Below are 24,517 nucleotides of genomic sequence, written 5' to 3' on the forward strand. Positions count from 1 at the left end.
CACTCAGCAGTGCCTGGAGAGCCGAGCAGGGCAGTAGCCCGGCAGTGGGGGCAGTGGTTTGGGTGGGAGCATCGTCCATGGCAGGGTGCGTGTTTCAGGGAGCAGCAGGTTTTGCTCCACCGCAGGCACCTTTGCTCTCTCCTTTCTGCCTCTGACCCGCTGCTCTTGTGCAGTCGCTGGGGCGGGATCACGCCAGGGCTGCAGCCAGCAGTGCCCTTGGTGTGTTGCTAATGCTGCTCTTAATTGAGGACCATCTGCACTTGGCAATTTAATTTTTCCTGCATCTGTAAGGTTCCAGCTTTATTTATCTGACGTCCTGAGGATTATTTAACTTACGAGCATCATGTTCCTTCGACAAAGGCACTCCAGGCATTCTACTGCATCCCCTGCTAGAAGATATTTTAATAACATTGTTGACTCCCCAGGAAAAAGGACACATTAAAAACTGAAATTGTGAAGGGCAACAACAGAGCTGAGTTGTGGGGGTGGCTTTCCTGCCCGCTTTTGTAGCGGGTGGCCTGCTGTGAGTATTACCTCTATTATGTTAAACTGTGCAAGATTGAGAATGAACCTTGAGCAGCACAACCGCTCTCCTTGCTGTTGGGCCTGGCAGTGTATTTCATGTTTCACTGCACTGACACACATAAGTCTTTTGTCTTTGGATGCTTATTGGTAGTTAAACCCCCCAGCTGTGCCTTTGAAGGGCTGTGAGCATGGAATTGAACTGCAGCTCCTTGAAAAAAACCAGTAATAATTGGAAGCTAGAAAGTTTATTAGCCGTGGTGTGGGGGAAGACTTGGGCATCTGGTTCACGTGGCACTGGCGGGAGCTGCTGTGTGCTGCTGACGGCAGCCCCTGCCTTTTCCCACCCCACTCCTCCCACCTTCTGCTCGCCTTCTTCACCGCTGTTTTGCAGCTGCCCTGTGCTCAGGGGCAGGCAGGGATGCAGGCAGGGGTACAGGCAGGGGTGCAGGCAGGAGCTGCTGCTCTGGCTGTGGCCGCTGCCTGCAGGAGTATCTCTGCAACTGCTCACCCTGAAGCACTGCTCTCTTCCACACCCAGACCCTGGGGAATCCATTTTTTTTCCCCAGCCTGGTCCAGCAGCACCTGGGTCCACGTGCAGGCTTTAATTAGGTTTGAGCATTTCCCCCCACTAGAATGTAGGTCAGTCGCAATTAGTATGAATCCTGCTGCTGCCAGCTTTACTGTTAATTAAGTTCCTAAAGTGGAGGTCAGTGCATGAGGTGCAGCATCAGAGCTTCAGCGTTTTTGGCTGCTCACCTGGTGTTTTGTTGGGCTTGGCTGGTCCATGCTCAGGGCTGGGGCCATGTTCTCCCTCCCTCCCCCTGGCTCCCACTGGCTGGTCACCCCTGGAACATGGCCACACTGGGGACACGGCCACACACCTTGGCACAGCCACCCCTGGGTGCGCACTCTCCTCCGAGGTGGAGGTGCTGGTGGGGCTGTGCAGGGAAGGGCACTTGTTTGGTGCTGGTTTTGATGTGAAGCTCCTAGTGTCCTTGTCCCTTGTCATCAACCATCACACCAAGTGTCCTTGTCACCTGTGGGGGCTGCTGGTGCTTGTGCTGAGATCCAGAGCAGCTCTGGGGCCAGTGGGGAAATGCAGAGTGTTTTCCACCCTCTGCAGCCCCTGGCATGGTCCCCGGCTGGTGGCTTGGCAGCTGGTTGCCACTGGTGGGGGACAGCATCTGGATGAGCATCGCACCGTGCAGAGCCCAGGGCTCCCAGCCCTGTGCCTCACGGCATGTGCCAGCACTGCGGCACCAGGACCTGCAGGCAGGACCCGGTGTTTTGGGGGACAAGCTGAGCTCAGACAGCAGATCTTCTGCAGAAAGTAAATCTGCCCTGTCTCACCCACAAAACGGCTGCCCGGCAGCATGGTTCTGTCTGCTGGTGTGCTCCTCTGCTTGGATTTTCTCAGCAGCGTTCACTGTGGCCTGTGTTTCCACCCCAGGGATGGCTCGTGGCCGTGCTCCCCCAGGAGCTGGCGTGCCGAGGGGCCGGTGAGTACCTCGTGGCAGTGGGAACCCTCGGTTCAAAGTACTTTGAGCCTTCAGCAGCCCCGGCTTCGTGCCCTGGGCAAAGCCTCAGGTCTGTGCATGGGGCACGACAAGCCAGTCCCGAGCCCCCAGCTGGCTCCCCGAGTGCTTTTTGGCTCTCCCACCCCACAGCCTGGCTGCCTATTTTTACCGCTCCCAGGCTGTGAATCACTTTGCTCCCTCGTCTCAGTTGTTGCTTTTGAAGGTATTTATAAACCGTGATCGTCTCCCCTGCGCCTGCTTTAGCAGACTGTAAATTTAGCACTCTGGCTCACTCCTGCCCTCTCCTCCTCGCCCGTATCCTCGCTGTTTGGTGAGTGTAGATGTGCAAGAGCCGAGATGCTCCCTCTGCCCTAGTTAAAGACATCAAAACAGCAACAGGACCCTCACCGGCACCGTCCTGGTGGGGTGATGCTGGGCACCAGCATCCCAAGGTGCCTGGTACTTGGTGCCGAGTGGCATGGGATGCGTGGGGCTGGCTCCCGGCACACGTGTGCTGCCGTTTGCCTGGGAGGGTTTTGGTGGCACTGGAGCTGGTGGTGTGGCCAGTGCTGGGGGCTGTGAGCCAGGGCAGAGCCCGTGCTCCTGCCGGTCGGTGCTGGGGAAGGCAGGGAGCAGGGCCAAGCTGGTGGAGCCCAGCCAGGCTCTGGGTAGTCCTGGCCATCCCATGGCCATGTGCCTGCTGTGGAGTAAATGGGATTTAAACTGGTCATCACCAGAGCAGCAAACAGCTGCCCCGTCCCACTGGTGCGCTGTTCCCTGGCTGTGTTTTCATCACGTCCTACTAATTACTGTGCTAATTTCTGTGGATCTAGCAGGCAAATTAATCTTTTCTCTGCTCCTTCCCCAGGGACCGCTGGATCTTTAGGATTGCGTTTGATTAGTATTTGGAGAGCCTGCTGCAGCTTGTCAGGCTGGCAGTCGCTCTGTGACACAGTCAGGATCTGTTCCCTGCCCTTGCTGGCCAGCACAGCCACCCAGAGGGGCACGATGGGCTCCCCGCCACGGCCCCACGCTGCTCCCTGCTCTGCGGGGCAGCTCCTGGTGCTCCCAAGTATCCCTTGGCTTCGGGGAAAGCCCCGCAGGGCAGCATGGAGGGGCATCTCCTCCTTCCCACCTTTCCTGCTAAAAACAAGCAAAACTGTGAGTGTGGGGGGAACAAAAACAGAGAGAAACCAGTGCTCATGGAGAGAAAAATGAGTATAAACGGCAGGAAGAGGAGTTATTTTTAAGTTGCTGACGGAATATGGAGTAGTTGGCTGTGCCTTTTGAAGGCCATTAAGATGGGATGCTGGTGCTCATTAATTTATTGCCAGAGGTCTTCTAGCCCGAGCCGCACGCTGCACTAAATCAGCCTTGCAGACGCGAGGGTTTAAGTATCCAAACAGATCTGTAGCTTGCAGTGGGTGCAGGGAATGAGCTTCTGGCTGGGCCAGGGTGCAGATGTCTCCAACAGGCACCGGGACCGATGTATGCGAGTTTAAAAAGCGGGGAGGGGAGTTCAGCCCGAGGGTTTGGGAGGAAATGCTGCCTGGGATGGGGGCCGGGGTGTGCATCTCCCCAGGGTCCTCGGCATCCCACAGCCATGCTTGCCCCTCACCAGCCTTTCCCTTCTCTTTCAGAATAAGGTGCTGACGGTGGATGGAGTGAAGGTGAAGCTGCAGGTACGTCCCTGTGGCCCCAGTAACAGCTCCCTCACGTCCCCCGCCGTCCGTCCCCCCTCCTTGGGTGTTTTGGGGCTGGCCAAAGCCCCTTGGCAGAGAGGCACCCCAGAAGCAGGTTCCCCATCTCCATCCTTTGCCTTCGCCTCTCCCACCCCAGGACAGCCTTATGAGCTGTTTCAGCTGCTCTGTCCCCTCGGCAGGAGCCAGCTGGGAGCTGGTCGGATCATGGCAACCCCCGTCCCGGCCCCCCTGCCCCCTCACTGCTCGGTGACTGCAGCTGGAGTCGGTGAGCCCAGAGCAGCACCTGCGGGGTTTGCCCGGCGTTTCCAGGTGGCTTCTGCTTTGGGAGAGCCAGAGGATGGTGAGAGGGATGGAGATCCTCCGAAGGGATCCACATCCCCGGCTCAGCCTGCATCCAGCCTGCAGGACACACAGCAGGTTTTGTGTCCCCCCGCCCCCAGCCAGAGCGGCTCCGGCCCCCCCTGAGACCCAACTGTTTCTCTGACCCCTTTGCCCGGAGCTCAATAAAGACATTAGCGCTGATCTTCCTCTGAGAACCACCGTAGCACTCTGCAAATGTATTGCTGCATTAAAAACTGATAAATTAAATTAACGAGTCCCCACACATCCATCTGCTAGATGGATTTTTCGATTAAGGAACATGTCGGGAGCCCTTTGCCACGCACCATCGTCTCCCCGTGCTGAGGAGCAAGGAGGTGCTGCTTCAATATTTGTTCCACTTGTCATTTTTCCTATTACTCTCCCTAGAAGCAAAAGGCTGAAGAAGCTTCCTGGGGTTGCACCGTGCCATTGGGTTTGGTGCTGGTTTTGGTGCCGGGCGGTCCCTCTGCCCGCCCAGCGGCGGGTCGTGGCTTGACCCCTCTGCTCCCATCTGCCTTCCAGATCTGGGACACGGCCGGGCAGGAGCGCTTCCGCAGCGTCACCCATGCCTACTACCGCGATGCCCATGGTAAGCACGGCCACCCCGCTTCCCGGCTCTCAGGGCCCCGGGCCACCACTCCAGGCCAGGTGAGTCGGCAATCACTGGAGTGGTTTCCCCGTAGGGAGCAGCCGTCAAGGATGGAGGAGCCTCTGCATGTCAAGGTGCAAACACTGGGAGTTTAAGGCATTCCCTGTGGTAGATTTAAGCATGTTGCTTAAGATTTTACAGCAGGGACCTCAGCGGGGCTTTAAAACCACATCCCCAGGCATGACCTGCAGTGGGGGAGGGGCACAGAGCTGGTGCTGAGCCATGGGCTTGGTCGTGCTGCTGCCCAGCACTGGCACTGACGCTCCATCCCTCTCTCTGCAGCCCTGCTCCTCCTCTACGATGTCACCAACAAAGCGTCGTTCGACAACATCCAGGTACGGCAGCACGCCCCAGCGCCTGCCGCGTGTCCCTCGCCTGCAACGGGCTGGGTCGCAGTGGGTCAGCGCTGGGCAGGGGTACGTGCTGCAGGAGGCACATGTTGGGGGTCAGAGCCACAGTTGTTTCCAGAAGGGCTGTAGTTCATGCCGAGCACCTGTCTCACGGTGGGTCTGCCTACAAGGACACCAGAGGACAGGTGGAGAAGGTTTTCCCTTTCTTAGCAAAGAAAAGGGGTGACACATTCACTTCACCAGCAAATTAATGCTGCGTGTAATTAGCACCGGCTGGAGAGCTTGCTGTGGTAAATGAGCATGGGCAGCTTTACTGAGTGGCATGCTCCCTCATCTTCCTCTGCACCTTCGGGTCCCAACGGGTTGGGCTTGGGCACCGCATTGCCCCTGCCCGCCGTAGTGCCAGGCGTGAGCAGGCGAGGAGGCCGCATCCTGCTGCATGCTCCTGGCCCCCAGCAGACCTGCCCTTCCTGCCGGCTTCTGCGGGGTTCCTTGTGCTGCCTGAGCCTGCCCCTTCCCACAGACTCAGCCCCCCCCAGCTGACCCTGAGCCCCCGCATGGGTGCTTCAGGGGTGCTGGGGAGCAGTGTCAGAGCAGAGGGCTGTTAAATCTGGGAGTGGGAGCAGAAAAAATGCTGCTCGTGGCCGTGTTGCTGGGGGGGGGGGGAGGTGAGCAGGAGGACTGGCCTCGGAGTCCCCTCCTCGTGTGGCTGCTGGGGGCCACCCACGCCAGCACTGGCAGTGCCGTGAGGCCGGGGAGCAATTAGCCTTGAATGAATAGGACGTAATTGCTCATGTCCTGGACACAGAGTACACCCTGTGTGTCTGCAGCGAGCAGGCTGCGCGCCTGCAAAACCACCCTGTTCAATAGCGCAGGCGGTGCTGTGCGGCGTTAACACCCCCGAGCAGGGAGCCGTGATCTGCCACCCCCTGACTCCCTGGTCCTGGATGCCTGGAGCATCCTTCTGTCGGCAGCCCCGCGCCTGCCACTGCCCTGTGCCCACAGTCCTGCCACCCTGCTCCCGTGTCACTGGCACTGGGAATGGTTCCAGCAAGCTGGGACTGGCCAGTGGTGGCATTTTCCAGCCTGTGAGGAGCTGGTTGGCTCAAGGAGAGGCATCTGCTGCCGGGCGTAATGGAGAGCGAGTGCTGGTTGCTAACCAGGCTGCGGGTCTGCACTGAGGTGGTGATGCTGCAATGAGACTGATAATCACTTGGAGGTTTCACACTGCTGGGTAACGTGGCCCCACCTGCAGCATCAGCTCTCCCAGCCCCATGGGGACACGGGAGGGATGTCCGTGGGGCACACGCGGCCCCACAGGGAAGAATGAGCACCCAAGGCATTTGCAAGGTGCTGGAAAGAGGGATGGAGGGGGAGCAGTGCCAGGAGGGAGCCGAGAGGGTTTGTCAGAAGTGACTGAGTGTCCCTTGGACCAGCCCATCAATGGAGCCAAGTGGCCTGAGCCCAGCTGGGCTGCCATGGGGTCCCAGGGCTGCGTCCACATGTGGTGGGCTTCTGCGTGTCATCCGTGACAGGCTCTAATCCTGCATCATCCCTCACTTCCCTGGCTGGCAGGGTGCTGATGCAGGGTGCTGATGCTGGGTGCTGATGCAGGGTGCTGCTGCGCAAGGAGCGGTGGTGGAGTGGGGACCACCTGGCACTTGCCACAAGCCCTGTGTCAGCACTGGGAGCCGGGGCACGGGCTGCAGCAGCGCTGCCCACCCGGGAGGCAGCAAACGGCTGCTCGCACCGCGGGGTCAGGGATTACAGGGAATTAGGGCAGGTTTGATTAGATTAGGATGGATTAGAGGGCAGGGAAGTCACCCCATGGCTCAGGGAGGCAGGTTCAAGCCTGCCGGGATGAGCGTGCTCAGCACGAGGGCAGCATGTGCAGGACACGGGCATGGGGCACGTCCCAGAGCAAACCCTCAGCCTTATCCTCCAAAAGAAGGTACAGTTGGACTGTCTCACCTGAGGGGGAGTTTGGGTTGAAGTCCTACAAGCGGCTGTGGTCAGACAGAGTGGGCTGCAGAATGAAAGGCTGCATTATCCTTGAAAACGGGGACCTGGTCAGCAGGCACAGCGCTGGCTTTGCTTGGCAAAGTGGGTCCCCGGGGACTCAGTGGCACCCTGGGGTGCCCACTCGCCCACAGGGCTCTCTGGGAAAGGGTGTCCTCGGAGCCTGGTCGCTGGCTGGCTTCTCCTGCCGATCCGCAGGGGCAGCTCCTCTCCCCAGGGTGCTGCTGAATTGCGGGGGCTGTGGACCGGCTGCTCCCAGCCTGCAGCTCCCCACCCGCACAGCTGAGCTCTGAGCTGGGCCTTTCGTTCTGCCTCTGACCCCCAGCCCCCTCTTCCCTGTGTCCACGTAACGCCCTCCGGTAGTGCTTGGGGCGACAGCCTTTCCCAGTGAGGGTGCCCGGTACTGGGGCAGCTCCCCATCCTCCTCCTCCCTCCAGAGCTGCTGCCCACCCCCCTCTCTGGCTGTCTCTCTCCAGGCTTGGCTGACAGAGATCCATGAATACGCACAGCAAGACGTGGTCCTCATGCTACTGGGGAACAAGGTGAGCCTGGCTGCGTGGCTTTGCCAGAGCCTCCTCTTCCTCACCTGGTGGTCCTGTGATGGAGCCGGGCTGCAGCCACAGGCGGGGGAGGGTCTGAGGGGATGTAGGGGTCACCTACTGGTGACCTCTCAAATCATCCCAAATTGCTCTTTGTCGTTACTGTCGGCAGGTGGATTCAGCCCAGGACAGAGTGGTGAAAAGGGAAGATGGAGAAAAATTAGCCAAGGTACGTGAGGTATCCGTTGCTGCAATGGAGCTAGTTGTTGCATGCGCTAACCAGGGATGTGCGAGCACACCAGTGCATACTTGGTGATGTACACCAGTGAAATGGTTAACTGGCTTTAATGGCAGTTAAATGGTTTTGTCTGGCCCAAAATACCTCTTGGGAGTACTTTGCTTTTCTTCCCTTTTGCTGTCCCTCCTCTTCTGCTCTTCCTCCTCTAAGCTTCCACTAACGTTTGCTGCTTCTTTGTCTTCCAAAACTATTTACCAAGTTGTGTAAGAAGTGCCCGACCTGTGAACCCTCACTAGATTTTCCTGGCCCCCACGGCAGCGCTCCTCTCCCAGGGCAGGGTGTGAGCTCCTGTGGCCGGCACTGGTCTCCATCGGGCTTGGCGCGAGTTGGGAGCCCCTGGGAACACCCCAGCTGACATTTCTGACGCCGATGTGTCTTGTCCCACAGGAGTACGGAGTGCCCTTTATGGAGACCAGCGCAAAAAGTGGCCTCAATGTCGAATTAGCGTTCACAGCCATTGCAAAGTAAGTGACTGGTGTGGCAGCTGTGCTGGGCGCCTCGCCCGTGGTGGGGACAGCAGTCTTGGAGATAAAGGCTGGCACTGTCACCCACCTTTTTGTTCCTTGGTCTCCCACCTTCAGCTGGCAAGTCCTTGCCATCTCACAGGAGAAATCGCTCATCAGGGGAGCTTTAGCCAACCATCTAGACCAAGCTGGGTCCAGCCACGCTGGGGCAGGCAGCGTAGGGCAGAAGAGTAACACATTTCTCCCCTGCCCGCAGGGAACTGAAGCACAGGTCCATGAAGCTGCCCAACGAGCCCAAATTCAAGCTCCACGACTACGTGAAGAAGGAAGTGAGAGGCTCCGGCTGCTGCAGGTCCTAATGCGCTCGGTGCATTGTACAGAGACTCATGCCAAGTGTTTGTGCGCCGCGCTCCCTCCTCGTGGGCAATGTGTGCATGTCTGTCTGTCGTGTCTGTATCTGCCTAGAAGGTAAGCTGAGACATGGGGAATGAAGCAGCAGCAGAAAAAGCTCTCTGGGATGGGGTGGGCACTGGCTGTGCTGCAGCCACATGCCAGGCGCTGCTCCCTGAACCCCCATCACATCCATCTGCACCGTGAGCCCTTTGGCTGTCCTCGCCGGTCGCTCCCACCTGGCTCATCCTGATGCAGGTGGGAGGTGGGCGTTTGGGAAGGGTCTGCTGGGGGCTGGGGTCTCACTGCTGCTCCCTCCGGCGCAGCGGCAGGTGGTAGACCCGGCTGTCTCCGCTTGTTCAGCAGCAGCCAGGAGCACGGTGGGGCATCTTTAACGTTAGTAAGAGTTACGGTGTGAGGTAGGGGAACAAACGCCTTCTCCCCACCAAACATCTGGGTAGGAAAAAGTCCTGAATTCCCTTTTTTCCCCCCGTGTACCTGGAAGGCAGCTGCTCGGAGCCCTGGCCTGGGGCACGCAGGGAAGGCTCGTTTTCAGGGTAACCGTTTTTGTAGTTGCTTACTTCTGTCTGTCCCACTTGCGCATGGTGTAAGACACCTCCTCGATGAAGGTTTCTCCTCTCCCCTGCAGAAGACAAGAGCTTAGCTGTCTGTCCGAGTGAGCTCCTGCTGACCTACCTGTTGTACAGAGATTTCCTGAATGTTTAACTGGTTGGCGAAGGCTTTGGTTCTGCCGTTCCTAGTACTTTAATTGAGAAGAAATCTAATGTATTGCAGCTTATTCTAAATACTTTCATGTAAGTGTGGTAGCGTTTTTAGACTGCAACAATGCTTTGATATCTCCAAAGTTCTCTTGGGACAGCTTTTAACTGAGGAAAGCTGGGGGAAGGCTGTAGGCATTGATTTTGCAGGTTTCAGACTCTCCTGCCAGCTCTCTTCAATGGACTGCTCACCTCTTTGGTCTGTGTCAGGCATTTGGTGTGCTTTTTTTTTTTTTTTTTAAAAAAAAAAAAAAAGCTGCACTCCTAAGTACAAATTTGAATTTGGTTGAAGTGTTTGGCCTTTGGCCATTTTCTTCTTTGAAAATTACACACACACCAGGTACCCGCTGCACTGAACCTCCCCATGCCACCCTAAATGGAACACTTTAAATAATGTAACCCATCCTTCATCCTTAAATAAAATAACACATTCTCCAGCACCCCAGCCAAGCACCAGCTCTCCCAGCAGTTGGTTCAGGTGGCCCTGCCCCTTGTTTTGCTCAGGGCATTAGCTCCAGCGCTGCATTCCTGATGTGGCCAAAGACCCTCTACTGCATGCAATTCAGAGCTCCTTGGTGAGCTACAGGGAAGTGAGCAGCTACTGCTTAAAGGGGGTCCAGCACAGTAACAGTACGAAAAAGGATCCTAAAATAAACCTACTGAGAATGGAGCATTTTTCCTAAATAGCGTTTTAGGGAGAGACAAAGTCTTTCAATTGTCTGATTGAAATTTTCACCTTGACCCACTCTAAAAGGTGGCAATGCCTGCTACAAACACTCCTTTAAGTTTGCTTGCAAGTAGCAACAGAACACAGGGAAGGATCTGGAAGTTTTTCAGGCAGGCACTGTCAAGAAGTGTGCAGGAATCTGTAAGACGGGCTGTTTCAAGCTGCTTTGGTGAGCTTGGCTGTGCTCCTGTGGCTGCTGCCCGACCAGCGTGTCCCTACATATAGCTGCTTATCTTACAGCCACCTCCATCCCCATCCTGGGCTGCGTAGCACGCACTGGCTGGCTGAGGTTAAGAAAAAAAAAGGGATTTTCCATGGTTCTGAGCTTCCTAGGTACTGGTGTGCTGGTATCCCAGCTGTGCCGGGAAGGGCTGACCGGGCAGAGGCAGGGAACAGCAGCCAGGCAGCTCCGGCACAGCTCCGTGCCCCGACTGCCTTTGGCTCCGCGTTTTCCCAGCCTGACCCCAGCAGTGCAGCAGCAGCCCCCGTCCCGAGGTGTCTGAGGTATCTGAGGTGTCCCGAGGTGCCATCGCTGCGCAGACACGCTGCCCCACAGGGACCCTCCCTAAAGGCAAAGATAAGCAGCAGTTTTCCCAGTGCTCCCATCAGGGCGCTGCCTTCCCTCCTCCTCGCAGGGCAGGAGAGCCTTGCGTCCTGCCGGTCTTGAAGAAAAAGCTGACAGCTCTCAACTTACTCCATCAGTGTGGGACTAAATGCAATTTAAAACCTAATTTAAATAAGGAAGATGTAAATGCTGCCCTCTGGAGTACTTTAAATATGCCTGTTGGGAGCTGGCTCTGCCGCAGCAGACATCACAGCTGCGTTCGTGGCATTAGACCCAAACTCCAAGGCAGGCTCGGCCCCATCCCTCCCAGTTCCAAGTCCCATCTGTAGGACTGGTCTCCCAGTGCCTGCACACTGACCTTGCCCCAAAGCTCCTCCTCGGACTGTTATTTGGCATCTTTTTACATGGGCGTTTACTGCCACCAAGCGATGAAGAATTAATTGTTCAGTGCATTCAAACAAGCCAGAGGATTTGGCGTTACATGCGACTTACCATTTTTGTTGGCTCTTGTTTACAGCTTTTCATTCCTGTTAATAAATTTTTTTAATAATCTTTGTGGCTACAGTGGTGTTTCGCCTGTCCAACCTGCACACCTGTGCTGTTTTAATGTTTCACGTCGCTCAGCTTATTCATGAACCCATCTAGAACCTTCCATTACCAGCATGGGTTCAGGTGCTCCAGTGCACGCAACAAGAATTACCTTAATCTGGCTACTGCTGTGAAAGATAGTTTAAAAATGTTTCTATAAATACATTAGCAACAAAAGGAAGACTTAAGTAGAAGCTCCATCCTTTATTGGATGGGGCGGGGGGACAGTGACAATGAGGAAAAGGCTGAGGTCCCTCATGCCTTCTCTGCCTCAGCCTCTTAATAGTAGGAGCCGTTGCTCTCTGGGTACCCAGCCGTGGGTGGGGGCTGGCTGGGCTTCAGGTAAAGCCCTTGGCATCGTTTCCCACAGGGCGCTCCTGGAGAAACTGGCTGCTTAGGGCTTGGGTGGGTGCATTGCTCACTGGATAAAAAACTTGGGAGAGCGGTGGCAAATGGAGTTCAACCCAGATGGCGACCAGTCACACGGTGTGTCCCCAGGGCTTAGTGCTGGGGTCCGTCCTGTTTGATGGCTTTAGCTTTATCGTCCTATGTGATGGCTTTATCGAGTCTGGACAAGGGGATCGAGCGAGCACACCCTCGAGCAAGCACACCCTCGGGAAGTTTACAGATGACACCAAGTCGGAGGGGGAGCGTTGATCTGCCGGAGGGCAGGAAGGCTCTGCAGAGGGCTCTGGGCAGGCTGGGCTGAGGGCAGCTGGGTGAGGGTCACCAGGGCTCGCTGCCGGGTCCTGCACACGGGTCACACCAGCCCCACGCAGCGCGACAGGCTGGGGGCAGCGCGGCTGGGGAGCTGCCTGGGGGGAAGGGCCTGGGGGGGCTGGCTGACGGCCGGCTGGGCATGGGCCGGCAGTGTGCCCAGGTGGCCAACAGCACCCTGGCTCGTGTCCCAACCCGTGTGGCCAGCAGGCCCAGGGCAGTGCCCGTCCCCCTGTGCTGGGCACTGGTGCGGCCGCAGCGGGGACCCCGGGTTCGGTGCTGGGCCCCCCGCTCCCAGACACCGCGGGGCTGGAGCGCCCCAGGGACGGGCACGGGGCTGGGGCACCAGCCCTGTGAGGAGCGGCGGGGGGAGCTGGGGTGTTCAGCCTGGAGAAAGGGGACTCAGGGGGCCTGACCGCTCCCTACAGCTGCCTGAGCGGGGGCTGTAGCAAGGGGGGAGTGGGGTCTCTTCTCCCAGATCACAAGGAACAGCCTCAGGTTGCACCAGGGGAGGTCTGGATTGGGTATTGGGGAAAACTTCTTCCCTGAAAGGGTTGTGCAGCCCTGGAACAGGCTGCCCAGGGGGGTGAAGTCACCATCCCTGGTGGTAATAAACATGTTTAGATGTGGCACTTAGGGATACGATCTAGTGGTGGCCTTGGCAGGACTAGTTTCATATCTGGACCCAATCACGTATTTACCAACCAAAACAATTCTATGATTCTAAAGTGAGTGGAGCATGTTTTAAGGTGTCCTGGTTCCCCTAAAGTGAATAGTAACAGCAGACATGGTCTGCTGGCTGCCCAAATCCAAAGTTTAAAGTTGGTATGTGGTTTTACACACCACCCATGGTATTTGTGAACAACAGAAGCAAAAGCAAAACAAGTATTTTGAAAACTTTATTAGATGTATAAGCTGTAAAATTGGTATAATATAGAAGCCAAAGTGGAAATACAACAGCAAACAATTTAAAAATTACAAGCCTGAACTTGATTTGATGTTGGAGAAAGATCATTACTTGAGCAACTTGTTAGAATCCATGCTAGTGAGTATCAAAGATATGAACCGTCTACACAGTCTAGCACTGGAGTTGATTCTGTGAATGCTCTCAATTACCCATACTGCTGCAACACCACCTGCCATGGTGTTTACCTTAAGCTACCCCATGTGGCAGAGAAGTCGTCAATGACTTTTGATTTCTTGTACTTTAGCCAATTCTGTGACTGCTTCTTTGTGCTTTAAAACTCTCGACTCCCAAATTGTACAGCTTGAGAAACAGCAGCTTCCTCCTTTGACACAGCAACCCCAGACAAGCACGTTTTTTTAGCTGTAGTCGGAGCTGCAGCGTTTGCTCTGCTCCGAGGCCTGCAGCCTACACCGCGCTGGCACCGCAGCAATGCCAAGGCACCAAGTGGTTCCTCCAGCCCCAGTTTCACCCGCCCAAGGCCCCTCCGTGCCTTACCCCCGACTGCAGCTTCCTGACGCGGCCTACGGGCGCGGGGCTGGACACCCGGGCCAGCTCAGCACCACCTCCCGGCACAATACGCTAGGAACGAACGGGGCCGCGTCTTACCAGCCCAGAAGGCCGGGAGCAGCCGCACCCCCCGCCGCTCAGGCCACACCGCACAGGAAAACCGCCCGCCGCCGGGTCCTCCGTCGCTGTTCACCGTCCCCGCCTCACAGCCCCTCGGGCCGCCGCGATCCGGTTCCCGCCGAGCCCTGAAGAGAAAAGGCAGCGCGGTGAGAGCGGGCCGCGCCGCCCCGCCCGGCCCCGCCGCGCCTGCCTCGGGCCTCAGCCGTGGATCGTCAGCAGGGGCCGCGACCGCCCGCCGCCCTCAGACGAGGTGTCAGAAAGGTAGAAAGAGATCATCACCGGCCCGGCCCGCCCCGCCGCCCCGCCGCAGGCACACCGCACTCACCTCCCACCTGGAAAGGCCGGGTGCTTGCCCCCGCTGCAGACTTTATAACTGCCCCCACGGCGCTATTGGCCACGCTGTCTGAGGAGACGCCAATGGCGAGCGGTTGGCGTGATCGCCTTCCCGCCCCTCCCAGCGCTCATTGGTCACCGCTCTTCCTCGCTCCAATGGCGCCGCGCGGCGCAGCGTGGCCCGAGGCGGTGGTCTGCTGCCGCCTGATTGGCCCCTGGAGAAGGCCGCGCCAAGCCAGTAGCAGCAGTGGTTGTAGCATCGAGTGACTGGAAAAGGTCCAATCAGCGCTGGGCCGCGGGGGCTGCTGGGGGTTGTAGTCCCAACGTCACGGAGGCGCGGCGAGGCGCGGGCGGGAGGCGGCCCGCCGGACTACAAGCCCCGAGGAGCGCGGGGCGCGGGGCTTCTGGCCCGGGCGGCAGCTGAGCCGCTAGACGAGCGGGGAGCAGGCCCGGGGTCGCGATGTGCCGGAGCCGGTTACCGGCGCTCCGGCCGCCGCCGCTGCTGCTAGGTACGGGCGGGCTTAGGCCGGGCTGGGGGGAGCCCCCGGCTGAGAGGTGGGGGGTCCCGGGCGGGCCCGGGGTGGAGGGAGCGCTGTGAGGGGAGGGCCGGGCTGGGCCATGGGGACGGTGAGGGCCGGGGGCGCTGGGCGGTGGGTTCCCGTGGTGGGGAGGTGCCTGCGGAGGCTCCCCCGGGCGCGGCGGGGCTGTTCGGGGCAGCTGCGGGGGCCGCCGCCCGCCTGGCAGCGCTGCCGCGTCTTCTGCCGCCTCGTCCCTTTCCCTGGTGCGGTGGGGTCGGTGGTTTGTAAACTCCGTGTAGGTGCCAGCGTGATTGCCCAGGTGCGCAGAGGAGCCCGTGTCTCCTCTCCGGTGGTGTTTGGCCCTCGGTGAGTCCTGGCCACGGCTTGCTCTCCTCACTTCGGCTGCCTCCCCTTTGCCGTTTGACATATCTCATCACGGGGGGTGCTTAGTTTTCTCTTTTTCTGCTCCATTACTTGCCTGACTTAGGGCACGTGTTGCTGATGATTCTCTCTTGATCTTCCAGTAACCTCATTTCCTTGTGCTTTGGTTTCACAATTATGCAATATAGGATATTTGGTGGTAGATCTCCATCATGCCCCAAGACAATTGCACATCTTGGAGTGGGCAATGAAACTGTGCTGTTGTTTTCTCATTTCAAACATGGTGTTTAAGTTCTGCCTTATTCTGCCACCAGCTTGCAGCTGCTGTTCCTCCAACAGACTTGCTGTCAAACATTTTTCGCCTGTTTGATCTCTAACTGTGATCTGATGATCCTGTTGTGTTGCATGAAAGCCAGAAGTGAGGACCTTCTTTCAGTTCAGTGTGCTTTTGAGCTCCGTTGGTATCAAAGACAATGGCTCAGACAGACTCTGCTGGGGGGCAGTAGCTGTGAGAAGAAAGCTGGTACGGTGGGGTTTGATACACACATAGCAAGCCAGGTCCAGGCTATTGTGCCCACCGGGGGTTAACTGTATTGTGCAGAACTGTGGTTCAACTTTGACAATGTTGCCAAACACTTTGTTTCGATCCCAGCACTTTAATTTTGCCTCCCTGTGCATTTTCCCCCCAGTGATGTATTCTTTCCAGTCTGTACTAAGCAGTTAGTGTTCCTGTTAAATAGCTGTTGCATTTTGGCCTCAAGCGTTTGTCTGTCAGTGACTCTTGCTTACAGCCACAATTACATTTGTTGGGTCTGTATGGAGAGGGCTGTGTGAGTGAAGGATGGTTCCAGAAAGCCCTTGCTGAGCGAAAGTGGTGTGAGAAAGTCAACCACTTCCATGACAGACTTTACAGGGCTCCCTGGGAGCCGTGCGAGGAGAGGAGGTAGTTCACAGAAAGTGTGTTGTGGTGAAGATAAACCCAGTGCACCACCAAAAATTGGGCTGCATAGTGTCCAAGTACTGTACAGACATCTACTAACCACAAGGCCAAAGAGTTGGCTGTCACCATTGACAAGGTGCGAGAGAACAGGCAGCGCTATCCTCATTGCGCACCTGAGGAGTGGAAGATCAAAGAGTTTTGGGATTTCCTAAGCATCATGCAGGGAGCTGCCTGCAGCCTGCTGGGTCCCCCTCCATGTCTTGGGGTCCCCCACCCTGGGCACTACTGCTTCAAGTAAGGTTGAGAAGGGACGGGGTAAATCTAGCCAGAAAGCCGCAGCTTTGCGGTTTGGTTTGCTGCACTGTGCAGCAGCAGATTGCTTGCAGGTAAAACTGCCCTGCAGAAAAGAATGTTTCATGATGAGGGAGGTTAAATTTTGGTGACAGTGGGAAACTTAAGCCAAACTGAAGTGACCAGAACATTCAGTCAGATAATGCAGGTACCTTCACTGGTAACATCCAAACGTGAGTTTTCCTGATGCTGATTGAACCCAAGGGGAAAAAAAACGCCAAATCCAAAGTTTTCAGGCAGTTTGCTTCCCAGACCCAAGGTATCACATGGTGATACCAGCCACACTGCAGTGTGAGTGTGGTGGGGCTGGGCCCACAACTGCCCATTCCTGTGGCAGCGCAGCCTTAGATGACCTTAAGCCACTCATGATGCACCACAGGTAAGTTTGTGTCCCCTGGCTGAAACCTTTCTGCAGTCAGCCATTCCCTTCCTGGGGCTCCACGAACACAGCGCTGCTGCCGGAGCTGCAGAGTGCCGTGTGACGGTGCTGGTGCCTGCTCTGCCCTGCCGTGATCTGCCGCAGAAGTGGCCGTGCATTGGCGGGAGTTGGTCCTGAACAGTGCTGAGCATTTTGCAGCTTCAGTTGGTGTTCAGCAGTTAGTCACCTCATGGGCTGAGAGTTTGCCTGTTCCACAGGACCTTCCTAGTCCCTGCTAGCCATGACTGTGGCACTTTCTGAAGCATGATCATACCTGCCTCTCAGGTTGTCTCAGCCAAGCCCAGCTGTGCCAGGAGAAAGGCACTGAGAGAAAATGCTTCCTGGTGTCACTAACTCAATGCTTGGGTTATGTGGACAAAGCTGTCTGTCAGAACTCTTCTCTCCCGATTTTTATGCCCCTTGTCTTCCCTTCCTTGCCTGTACTCCTTTGCTGTGGGCATGATGAGGCACACGCTGGGTGTCCCCTTGCCCATGGGTTGGATCAGGGGATGTAGCAGCTGCCTGGGGCAAGGGAGGAGGTGGGCAGTTGCACAGAGGTATGTGTTGCCTTTCTTTTAAGCACAGCAACTCCCCCGGGAGTCCAGGGCAGCAGCACTCCAACTTACCCTTTTACAGACTGCTCCCACTCTGCCTTTAGCACGGCCTGAGTTCGGAGCTTTATCAGAGTTACCGTGCTGCTTTTAATGAGTTGTCCTGGGGACTGGAGTGGGGCAGTGCCTGCTCCTGGGAGAGCCTCTGCTGTGGGACCATGGTTTTCTGCTGTGTGGGGTGGGTGTCCTGGCAGTAGAAACCCCCCACCATCAGTGCCTGTCTTTCAGGTGAGCCCTGCTCACCAGCTCCGCCTTTTTGTGGGGATTCTTAGTCGAGGGGGTTTCCCTGGCTTGTCTGTACAAGGAAAGACTGTGCTGCTGATTGTTAGGCTGCTTCATATTCAAGTGTTACGAATAGTTTGGGTACTGTCTAAAGAGGGTGAGAAACTCAAACTCCCTTTAAAGTGAGCGATGGACCGACCTGTCCCTGGAGATTTTTCTGATCAGAGGAATAAATCTGTGTGTGCTAAGAGAGTGGTGTTTTTTTCTGTGCTAGACTTCAGTCTGGGAGCAGCCAGGGCAAAGCTGCGAGGCAGCACGGAGATTGGCCGAGCTGTGGGATTTTCCAGCTGAATTTACATATCGCCCACTGCTCTGCATGCCTTTCTGTTTACATCACTTAAGAGCGATACACACATACACGCACACAGATAGTGGAAGAGACATTTTGACCGAGGAAAAGCCTGCCTGCAGCTTAGGAACTTGGTCACGGTGGCGTCTTGCCGGGCTTTGCCAGCTTGGACAGCCAGTGGTGAGTTTCCTTCAAGGTAGAGTGTTTGCCCTGGGTGCTTGATGTCAGGGCCATGTCAGCAGTGTTCCCTGGGGTCTGCGGTGCTTTAGGAGTCACAGACAGCAGTGAGGAGCTGTTTTCATCCCTGTGTCTAGATCTTCGTGAAGAAGCAGGAGGTATCTGAAATCTGACTCCAGAAGTGGTTACCTGTCACCTGTCCAGCGAGCTGGAGTGGTATTATGCTGATTTTGTGATCCTTCAAAGTGACCTTTGGAAGGAAGTGTAACGATGCCTAGTTGTGCAGCAACCCAGCAAGTGTTTTCTGAGGTTGTTTCTGGTCATTTCAGAGATGGGAAATCCTCAATATTCTTTAAGCAAAGTTGTGAGCAAAGAAGTCAAGTTTGTGAGAAGAGTTTGGTACCTCTCACTGCCTCTCCCGTGCATCCTAAGCCATCGTGGCTAAAGTACAGTTGCTGATGGTACGCTGGGCGAGTGGTTTAAACCAGCTTTCCTAGCATGGCGTTAGGTGGTTATGGGATGCTGAACAGTGCTTCTGTCTGAGAGTTGTCAGTACATTTACCGCAGTGGAAGTGTCCACATCCACTAATTTCTTTCAGAATCAAGGATTCAATGCTTGTTTATCGAAGGGCAGGACATCACTAGTTTGATGGTATTTTGCCCAGCTCGCACGCTACCCAGGAAGCACTACGATTTTCTCCCTTTCCCAATTGCTGGTTAACTCTCCCTAACAGGACATAGCTGTCTTATGTTGTACTATCCTGCTTGTTCTCAGTGACAAAGTCTAAGGAAACTGTGCAAAAAAAAGGTTACTGGATATATATGTTTTGGGTTGGGGGTTTTTTGTGAAGGAGCTGATGCATTTCAGATGGGTATTTAAAGTGGTCTGATTGCACCCAGAGGGCAAGCAAGAGTGTGTTATGAAGTTTCAAAGCCTTGGAGGATGTTGGGGTGAACAGGGGGTGGAAGTGATACTTTGTGCATTTTGAGTAATGACAGTAATGAGCTCAGCTGTCTTATGACTTTAATCTGGAAGAATCCCATAATGTGATAGGAGTGGTTAAACCCTTCCAGGGAAGGCAGCCACCTGTAAGGCAAAGCAGTGTGAAGAGCCCTCAGTGACTGCACAGCAATTGAGGAACGAAGGATAGCAGAAACTTGATTACCTTGGGTGTAGCACGGTGGTTTCTGGAAAGGAGAATGCAGCAGGTGAGACAAGCGTTCTCTGGCTTCCTTGGAGGACATTGGGTGCAGTGTCTGCTAAGATCCCTGTACATTTATTGGTGTTTAACTCCTTTCCCAGGCCAGATAAGAATCAGCTTTTGAACTTTGGTGGAATACTGGCCAAGGTTGGTCTAGGATGGCTGAGAATGGGTTAGTTTCTGTTGTTCGTGGGCAAGTCTGTCCATCACAGCCTTGAGAAGCTGAATCACTCCATCGCCTAGGCTTTGCTGTTGACCTGGCATGTCTTAGATTATTATTTTTTTTTCAAATGAGTTGCAAGCCCATCTATCTACCAGACCCCTGCAGGCTGGTTTGCAGCAGGGAAACCAGCAGCAGAGCCTCAGCTGGCCCACAGGACCCTGTGGGGTCTTGGCAGCAGCTTGTTCTCTCTGTCAAGCAAGGCTGAGGAACACCAGTTAGCACCAGTTCTGATGTGATTTGTGTAGGTGATATTCTTAGCTTTTGAAGCTTGACATCTTATATCATGATCTGCCTTGCACAGAGGAGATGGACGTTCCTCCTCAAGAAACAGCAGCAGGACTGCGATTTTGTCTTGGAGCAGTAGGTTATTTGAGGGCTTGGTTGTGGTTTTTTTTCTTAAACAAATCCACAATTTAATAATGTGAAGGTCCCTGAATGGGTCTGTTCTTTGAGTGAGGATGTGAGAAAGATCACAAGCTGTGAAAGGAACAGCATGCAGCACTGTAATGGTAGGGCTGACTTTTAAAGCACCTTTTGATTAAAGTCCTTGTGTGGAAGAGCTCTGAGTGTGCCTGGTTCTGCCAGCCTGGCCACCCTAACAGCGGCCACATAGGTCCTGAGCCAAGACAAGCCAATCTCGGTTGCAGGGGTTGGGTGCTACTGAACCCTGGTCTGTGGCCTTATGCATAAGAAAAATGGTGTAGTAGGTGAATGCCTCCGGGTTTCCTAAAATGGGAGTAAAGCTTCAAGTGTAGCTTTTGTGTCATGGAAACAGCATTGAACATTGGCCTCTGTTCTAACTTGTAACTTGATTTTAGATTTTTGGGAAAAGTGAGATGCTTTGTTCCACCAGAGCAATCACTTTTGATCCAGGTACAGGCACATTTCAAGGTTACTGCTTCAGGTTTTAACGTGAAGTATTGCAAAAAGTTTTTCTATCTCAAGAACTCATTACCCTTTAGGAAAAGCACCTAATATAAAATGATTTCCCCTTTCTGAACTGCGTTTGCACAAAGGAATGACAGTGTTCAAACAGCTGTTGAATGTGCTCTCTCGTCTCTGCAGTCAATTCAAGCGCTGGTGAAAGAAGCAGCAATTAAAAATATCACTTTTATTTTTATTGATGACAGCTCAGTACAATTATGGTCTCACTTCAAGTAGCTCAGAAAAGTCTCTAGGACTTTTAAGAGCAATGCAAAAACATGTCAACAGTAAAAAGACTTTTTGTGCCACAGAACCAAAGACGCACCAGATAGAAGTGCCATGCTCTGTCACTAGGGTTGAACTTCTGTTCACGTTTTGTGCTCTTCTAGCACTGACTGCACTGCTCGATGTAGAAGCCTGGCCATAGAGAGGTCATCCTAAGGGTGTAAGAAATGCCCTCCTGGGTGGTAGCATTGTTCTGCCTACCCCCGTTCTGTCTTCAGCAGTTGCAAAAATAGATGTTATTAACGGAGGGCACATGAACCTGACTGCTTTCTACCATCCACTTGCCTCATATTTTCCTACCACCCACAGTAGCTGGATCAGGGACCTCATCCCATTGATTATTGCATTTATAATTCCCTGAAGTTTCTCTAACTGCTGTGGTCTTCTTCCAAAGCAAAGACCAGATCTGCTACAGCACTCGGGAGACAAGTGTATCAAGGCTTTATGTAGCACCCAAATGACATCCTCATGGTTGTTCTCCACAGCTTTTGTGATGCTGCTCAGCATTTTGTTGGCCTCTCTGTCTGCTGCTGTCCTCTGGGCTGAGAATTGCAGCTAACTCTGCAGAGACTGCAGCGTCTCTTTCCGGAGTTGTAGCTGCCAGGTCAGAGCATCGCATCGCATCGGCCTGCTTTTGTTGTTTTTCCCTAGGTGCGTTGCTTGACATTTATCTCCATAAAAGCTCATCTTCAACCTTTTTGTCTCAGTTTTGTGTTTCTATCCATCAGCATGATAATTTGACTGCTCAAAAGAGCCTAGTGTCATCTGAAAACCTGGCAATTTCACTGCTCGCTCTTTGTTCAACATCTTCGCCTGTGACCTTGAAAAAGCTTATTCAGCAATAGTTCTTGGGTGAACCCTTGTGTGATCTTCTCTAACCTGAGGAGTGACCATTGATCTCCACCCTCTGCTTCCTGTCTGGTGACCGCCCTGAGAGAGATCTATCTCCGCAATCTGCTGCAGCTCACGCATTCTTACGGCCTGTGTTCTACAAGTCAGACTAGATGCTGACAGTCCTCGTCACCATGTTCTTTGAGCCCTGTTAATGCAGTTCGCCAGCATTTAGGAGTGCTATTTCTACCAGAGCCGCTGACCAGGAAAGCCAGCATGACTTTCCCATGGTTGTCTCTGTAGAAGAGTTGGCGTTTGAGCTCGTGAATTGTCTCGTTTGTGCTTTGGTCTGAGGCAGTTCCCTTGCAGGTTGCCTTGGGCCACTGAGAATCAGTTCACAGAAAGTGTGGGCAGCACCTTGGTACTGCCGAAGGACAAGGTGGAGAGAGCTTGTTGCCCAAACTGGGCTGGATTTACTAGCCCTGTTACCTCTCCCAGAAAAGCCCTGGATGAGAGCTGGCGAAGGAGCCAAGGAAGAGGGTGTACTCCACAACCCCCCTCCCCGCTCTCTGCTCCCGCTTGCCTTGCCCTTGTCCCGTTGAGCTGGGCTGTGTGAGCAGCACGGTGCATTTTAGCTTTTGTAAGAGTATTTCCCCAGTGATGTGCCAATACTCTCAAGGATGCGTAACCCCTCTTGTTCTGGCTGCAATGTTGTAAGAGGAACAGAAGCTTGTGTGTGATGCCATAAATACCCAAGCTGTGAAATAAGGAAGTTCACGTCACCCACAGGCTGTTCCCAGCCGGAGCAGGATAACCCCATGCCTGCCTTTCTCATGAGGCCAGCTGCAGGCATTGACCTCGCTCTCCAGCAAACGCTCCTGCTGTGTAGGATTTTGCCAGCCCAGCATAACCTTAGAGACAGCCTCAATGAACTGGGGGGGGACAGAGAATAACAAAGCAGATGTAGGACATGTCACTGAGCTTTATGGGTTGTTGATTGCATAAGGTTGCATAAACACTTGCAGGTTTATTGGCTAAGAGACACTGTGCAGCGTGGGGCATCGCATCTGCCAGCCGCTCCCCGGCGATGCCACGGTTCACCTGTGGGATCCAGTGCCGTGCCAGTGTCTCACATCAGAGAGCAGCTGGAGCACAAGCCGCAGCAGTGCCATTGTGCCCGCAATGGTGTGGCTCCCACATTAGGAACTGGCTCCTAATCAGGACCAGGCAGGCTATGTGATGTTTGAAGGGTGGGATCCTCTGCTATCCCTTCTCCTCAAGCCATGTCCCCCTCAAAGCGTTGCCCTTGATCTTGAGGTTGGTTATAAGGATCTTTTGTTGAATATTGGGGCTAGCTAGGGGTGTGTGTGCACTTTGGAAGCTGAGAGGAGAGGAGACCCTTGAGGTACCGACACGGGTCCTACCGGGCCCCTCATGTGGGCAAACTCTTCAGCACAGCCAGAAGATTAGCTGGGCCACTGGTCCCGGGGGTGATTCCCTCTTTGCTTTGAGGTGCAGCAATGGGGTTGGCAGCAGCGTGAAATAGCAGAAAACCGCCCCATTGCTGGTCCTGTTGGCCTCTGCAGTGGGGAGAAAGAGCACTGTTTTCCTCAGCTGTCATTGCAACTGCTGGTGGCTGGGTTTTTCCTTACCTGGATTACTAAAGTAGGAATCTTTAGGCTTTTCTTCTTGCTGAGCCTCAAAACCCTGAGTTGATGCCTATGGTGTGCAAATGCGGAAACCTAGCCCTTCCCTCCCTTGCATCTGGTTACTATCAGCCATGTGATTTAGTGAGTAGCAGGTCCCTACAGCTTCCTCTTTCCAGAGTAGATTTCCCGCACCACCACCCCCCCATTTTTTTTTTTTTTACTGTCAAAAACACTAAAGTTGCATGTTAATTAAAAAAAAAAATAATTCCAGGCAAGGACAGTCTGGACCACAGGCTGTGTTCCTGAGCTGTCTTCCAGATGCATGGATCTGCGCACGCCTCTCAGGTTTAGGAGGCAGCCCTGTGCTGTTGTGCTGCTGGGACACACAAGTTCTTAAACCAATTCTTGTCTTTTCAGAGCAAACGGAGCCTGCTTTCTCGCTGCAGGTGTCAGGGTGCCTCTGCAGCCCATTTTGCTGTAAATCATAACTGGAACGTGTAGAGTCCTGAGCCTGAAAACTGGGAGAATGTTTCCAGCGAGAGGGTTTCTGACCTGCTGCCCTTCGGAGCTGCTGAAGGTGCTCAGGGGGTCTCTGGAGCCTCTTTGTATTTGGTCCTCTGAGAAGGACTTGGCAGCTCAAAGGATTCTGTGATTGCCAGTAAATCTTAGTTTTCCTTCTAGGTCACAGACCGCGTGTTGTTTTGTAACACAAAATATTGGATACTTTCATTGTCTTATAGCCTGTACCCCCTCAGGACACAGTTCTGCTGGGTCCCTGCAGGCTGAGCAGCCCTGCCTGCAGTCAGGGCAGGGGAAGGAGCTGCCCGTGGATGGTGCAGGGTGCCCCAGGGAGGGACACCATCCACCCAGGAGGGATGCTTGTCCCCCAGGCCTGGGAGCACAGGACGGCGTAGCTGGCGGGGTTCAGATGCCAAGCCAGGCTTCAGAGATCTGGTGGAGATTTTTGCAGGTGCTGTAAGAAGCTGGTATTAATGTTGACAACACCAGCTCTTTTCTGCCTTCTTTTAACTTCTTTGATATCAGTTAGAAAAAGCCTTTCTCAGTACCTCTTAGAAGAATGAGATGTGAAGGAGCTGTCAGACAGTGCTCTAGAGAGGTGTCTGCTCTGTTGAAATGCTTCCTATATATGGTGGTTGCAGAGATTTGGGCTGAAATTGGATATTCATGTGCCAGCTGGTGTTCTGCAGCCTGGCAGGTATTCTACTCAACATTTTTCCCATTGCTCGCATTCCTCTGCTTTCTGTTCAGAGAAGACATGAACCGAGCTCCCTGCTGCTGCTCACAGGTACGGTGCTCAG

General features: G+C 54.6%; 2 protein-coding genes, 1 long non-coding RNA gene and 1 other non-coding gene across 5 annotated transcripts in view; 2 read left to right on the plus strand and 2 right to left on the minus strand.

Annotated features, from left to right (window-relative positions):
- The window catches only part of RAB26 (RAB26, member RAS oncogene family), a 32,815-nt gene extending 21,378 nt beyond the window's left edge, over positions 1–11,437 (plus strand). Inside the window, exons 3-9 of the mRNA XM_056338311.1 lie at positions 3,683–3,724; positions 4,628–4,694; positions 5,037–5,089; positions 7,600–7,665; positions 7,835–7,891; positions 8,348–8,424; positions 8,681–11,437. Of these exons, the coding sequence (XP_056194286.1) occupies positions 3,683–3,724; positions 4,628–4,694; positions 5,037–5,089; positions 7,600–7,665; positions 7,835–7,891; positions 8,348–8,424; positions 8,681–8,783 (465 nt within the window). The 3' untranslated portion in view covers positions 8,784–11,437. The remainder of the gene's footprint in view (positions 1–3,682; positions 3,725–4,627; positions 4,695–5,036; positions 5,090–7,599; positions 7,666–7,834; positions 7,892–8,347; positions 8,425–8,680) is intronic.
- A 1,639-nt stretch (positions 11,438–13,076) lies between these two features.
- Positions 13,077–14,318, minus strand: LOC130148008 (uncharacterized). The gene is made up of 2 exons (XR_008821440.1): positions 14,110–14,318; positions 13,077–13,909 (listed from the first exon to the last, which is right to left on the minus strand). It is a non-coding gene; the product is annotated as an uncharacterized LOC130148008 (long non-coding RNA).
- On the minus strand, positions 13,978–14,068 carry LOC130149344 (small nucleolar RNA SNORD60). The gene has a single exon (XR_008821889.1). It is a non-coding gene; the product is annotated as a small nucleolar RNA SNORD60 (small nucleolar RNA).
- Positions 14,319–14,450: 132 nt separating the features above from the next.
- The window catches only part of TRAF7 (TNF receptor associated factor 7), a 35,976-nt gene continuing 25,909 nt past the window's right edge, over positions 14,451–24,517 (plus strand). The window contains exon 1 of one of the 2 annotated variants that reach the window (XM_056336544.1): positions 14,451–14,626. The gene's annotated coding sequence lies outside the window, so the exon portion shown is untranslated. Of the gene's footprint in view, positions 14,627–17,965; positions 18,088–24,517 lie in introns of those variants that run through there. The other variant, XM_056336545.1, reaches the window with a different exon arrangement.

The sequence above is a fragment of the Falco biarmicus genome, chromosome 4, assembly GCF_023638135.1.
Source record: "Falco biarmicus isolate bFalBia1 chromosome 4, bFalBia1.pri, whole genome shotgun sequence".
Lineage (NCBI taxonomy): Eukaryota > Metazoa > Chordata > Aves > Falconiformes > Falconidae > Falco > Falco biarmicus.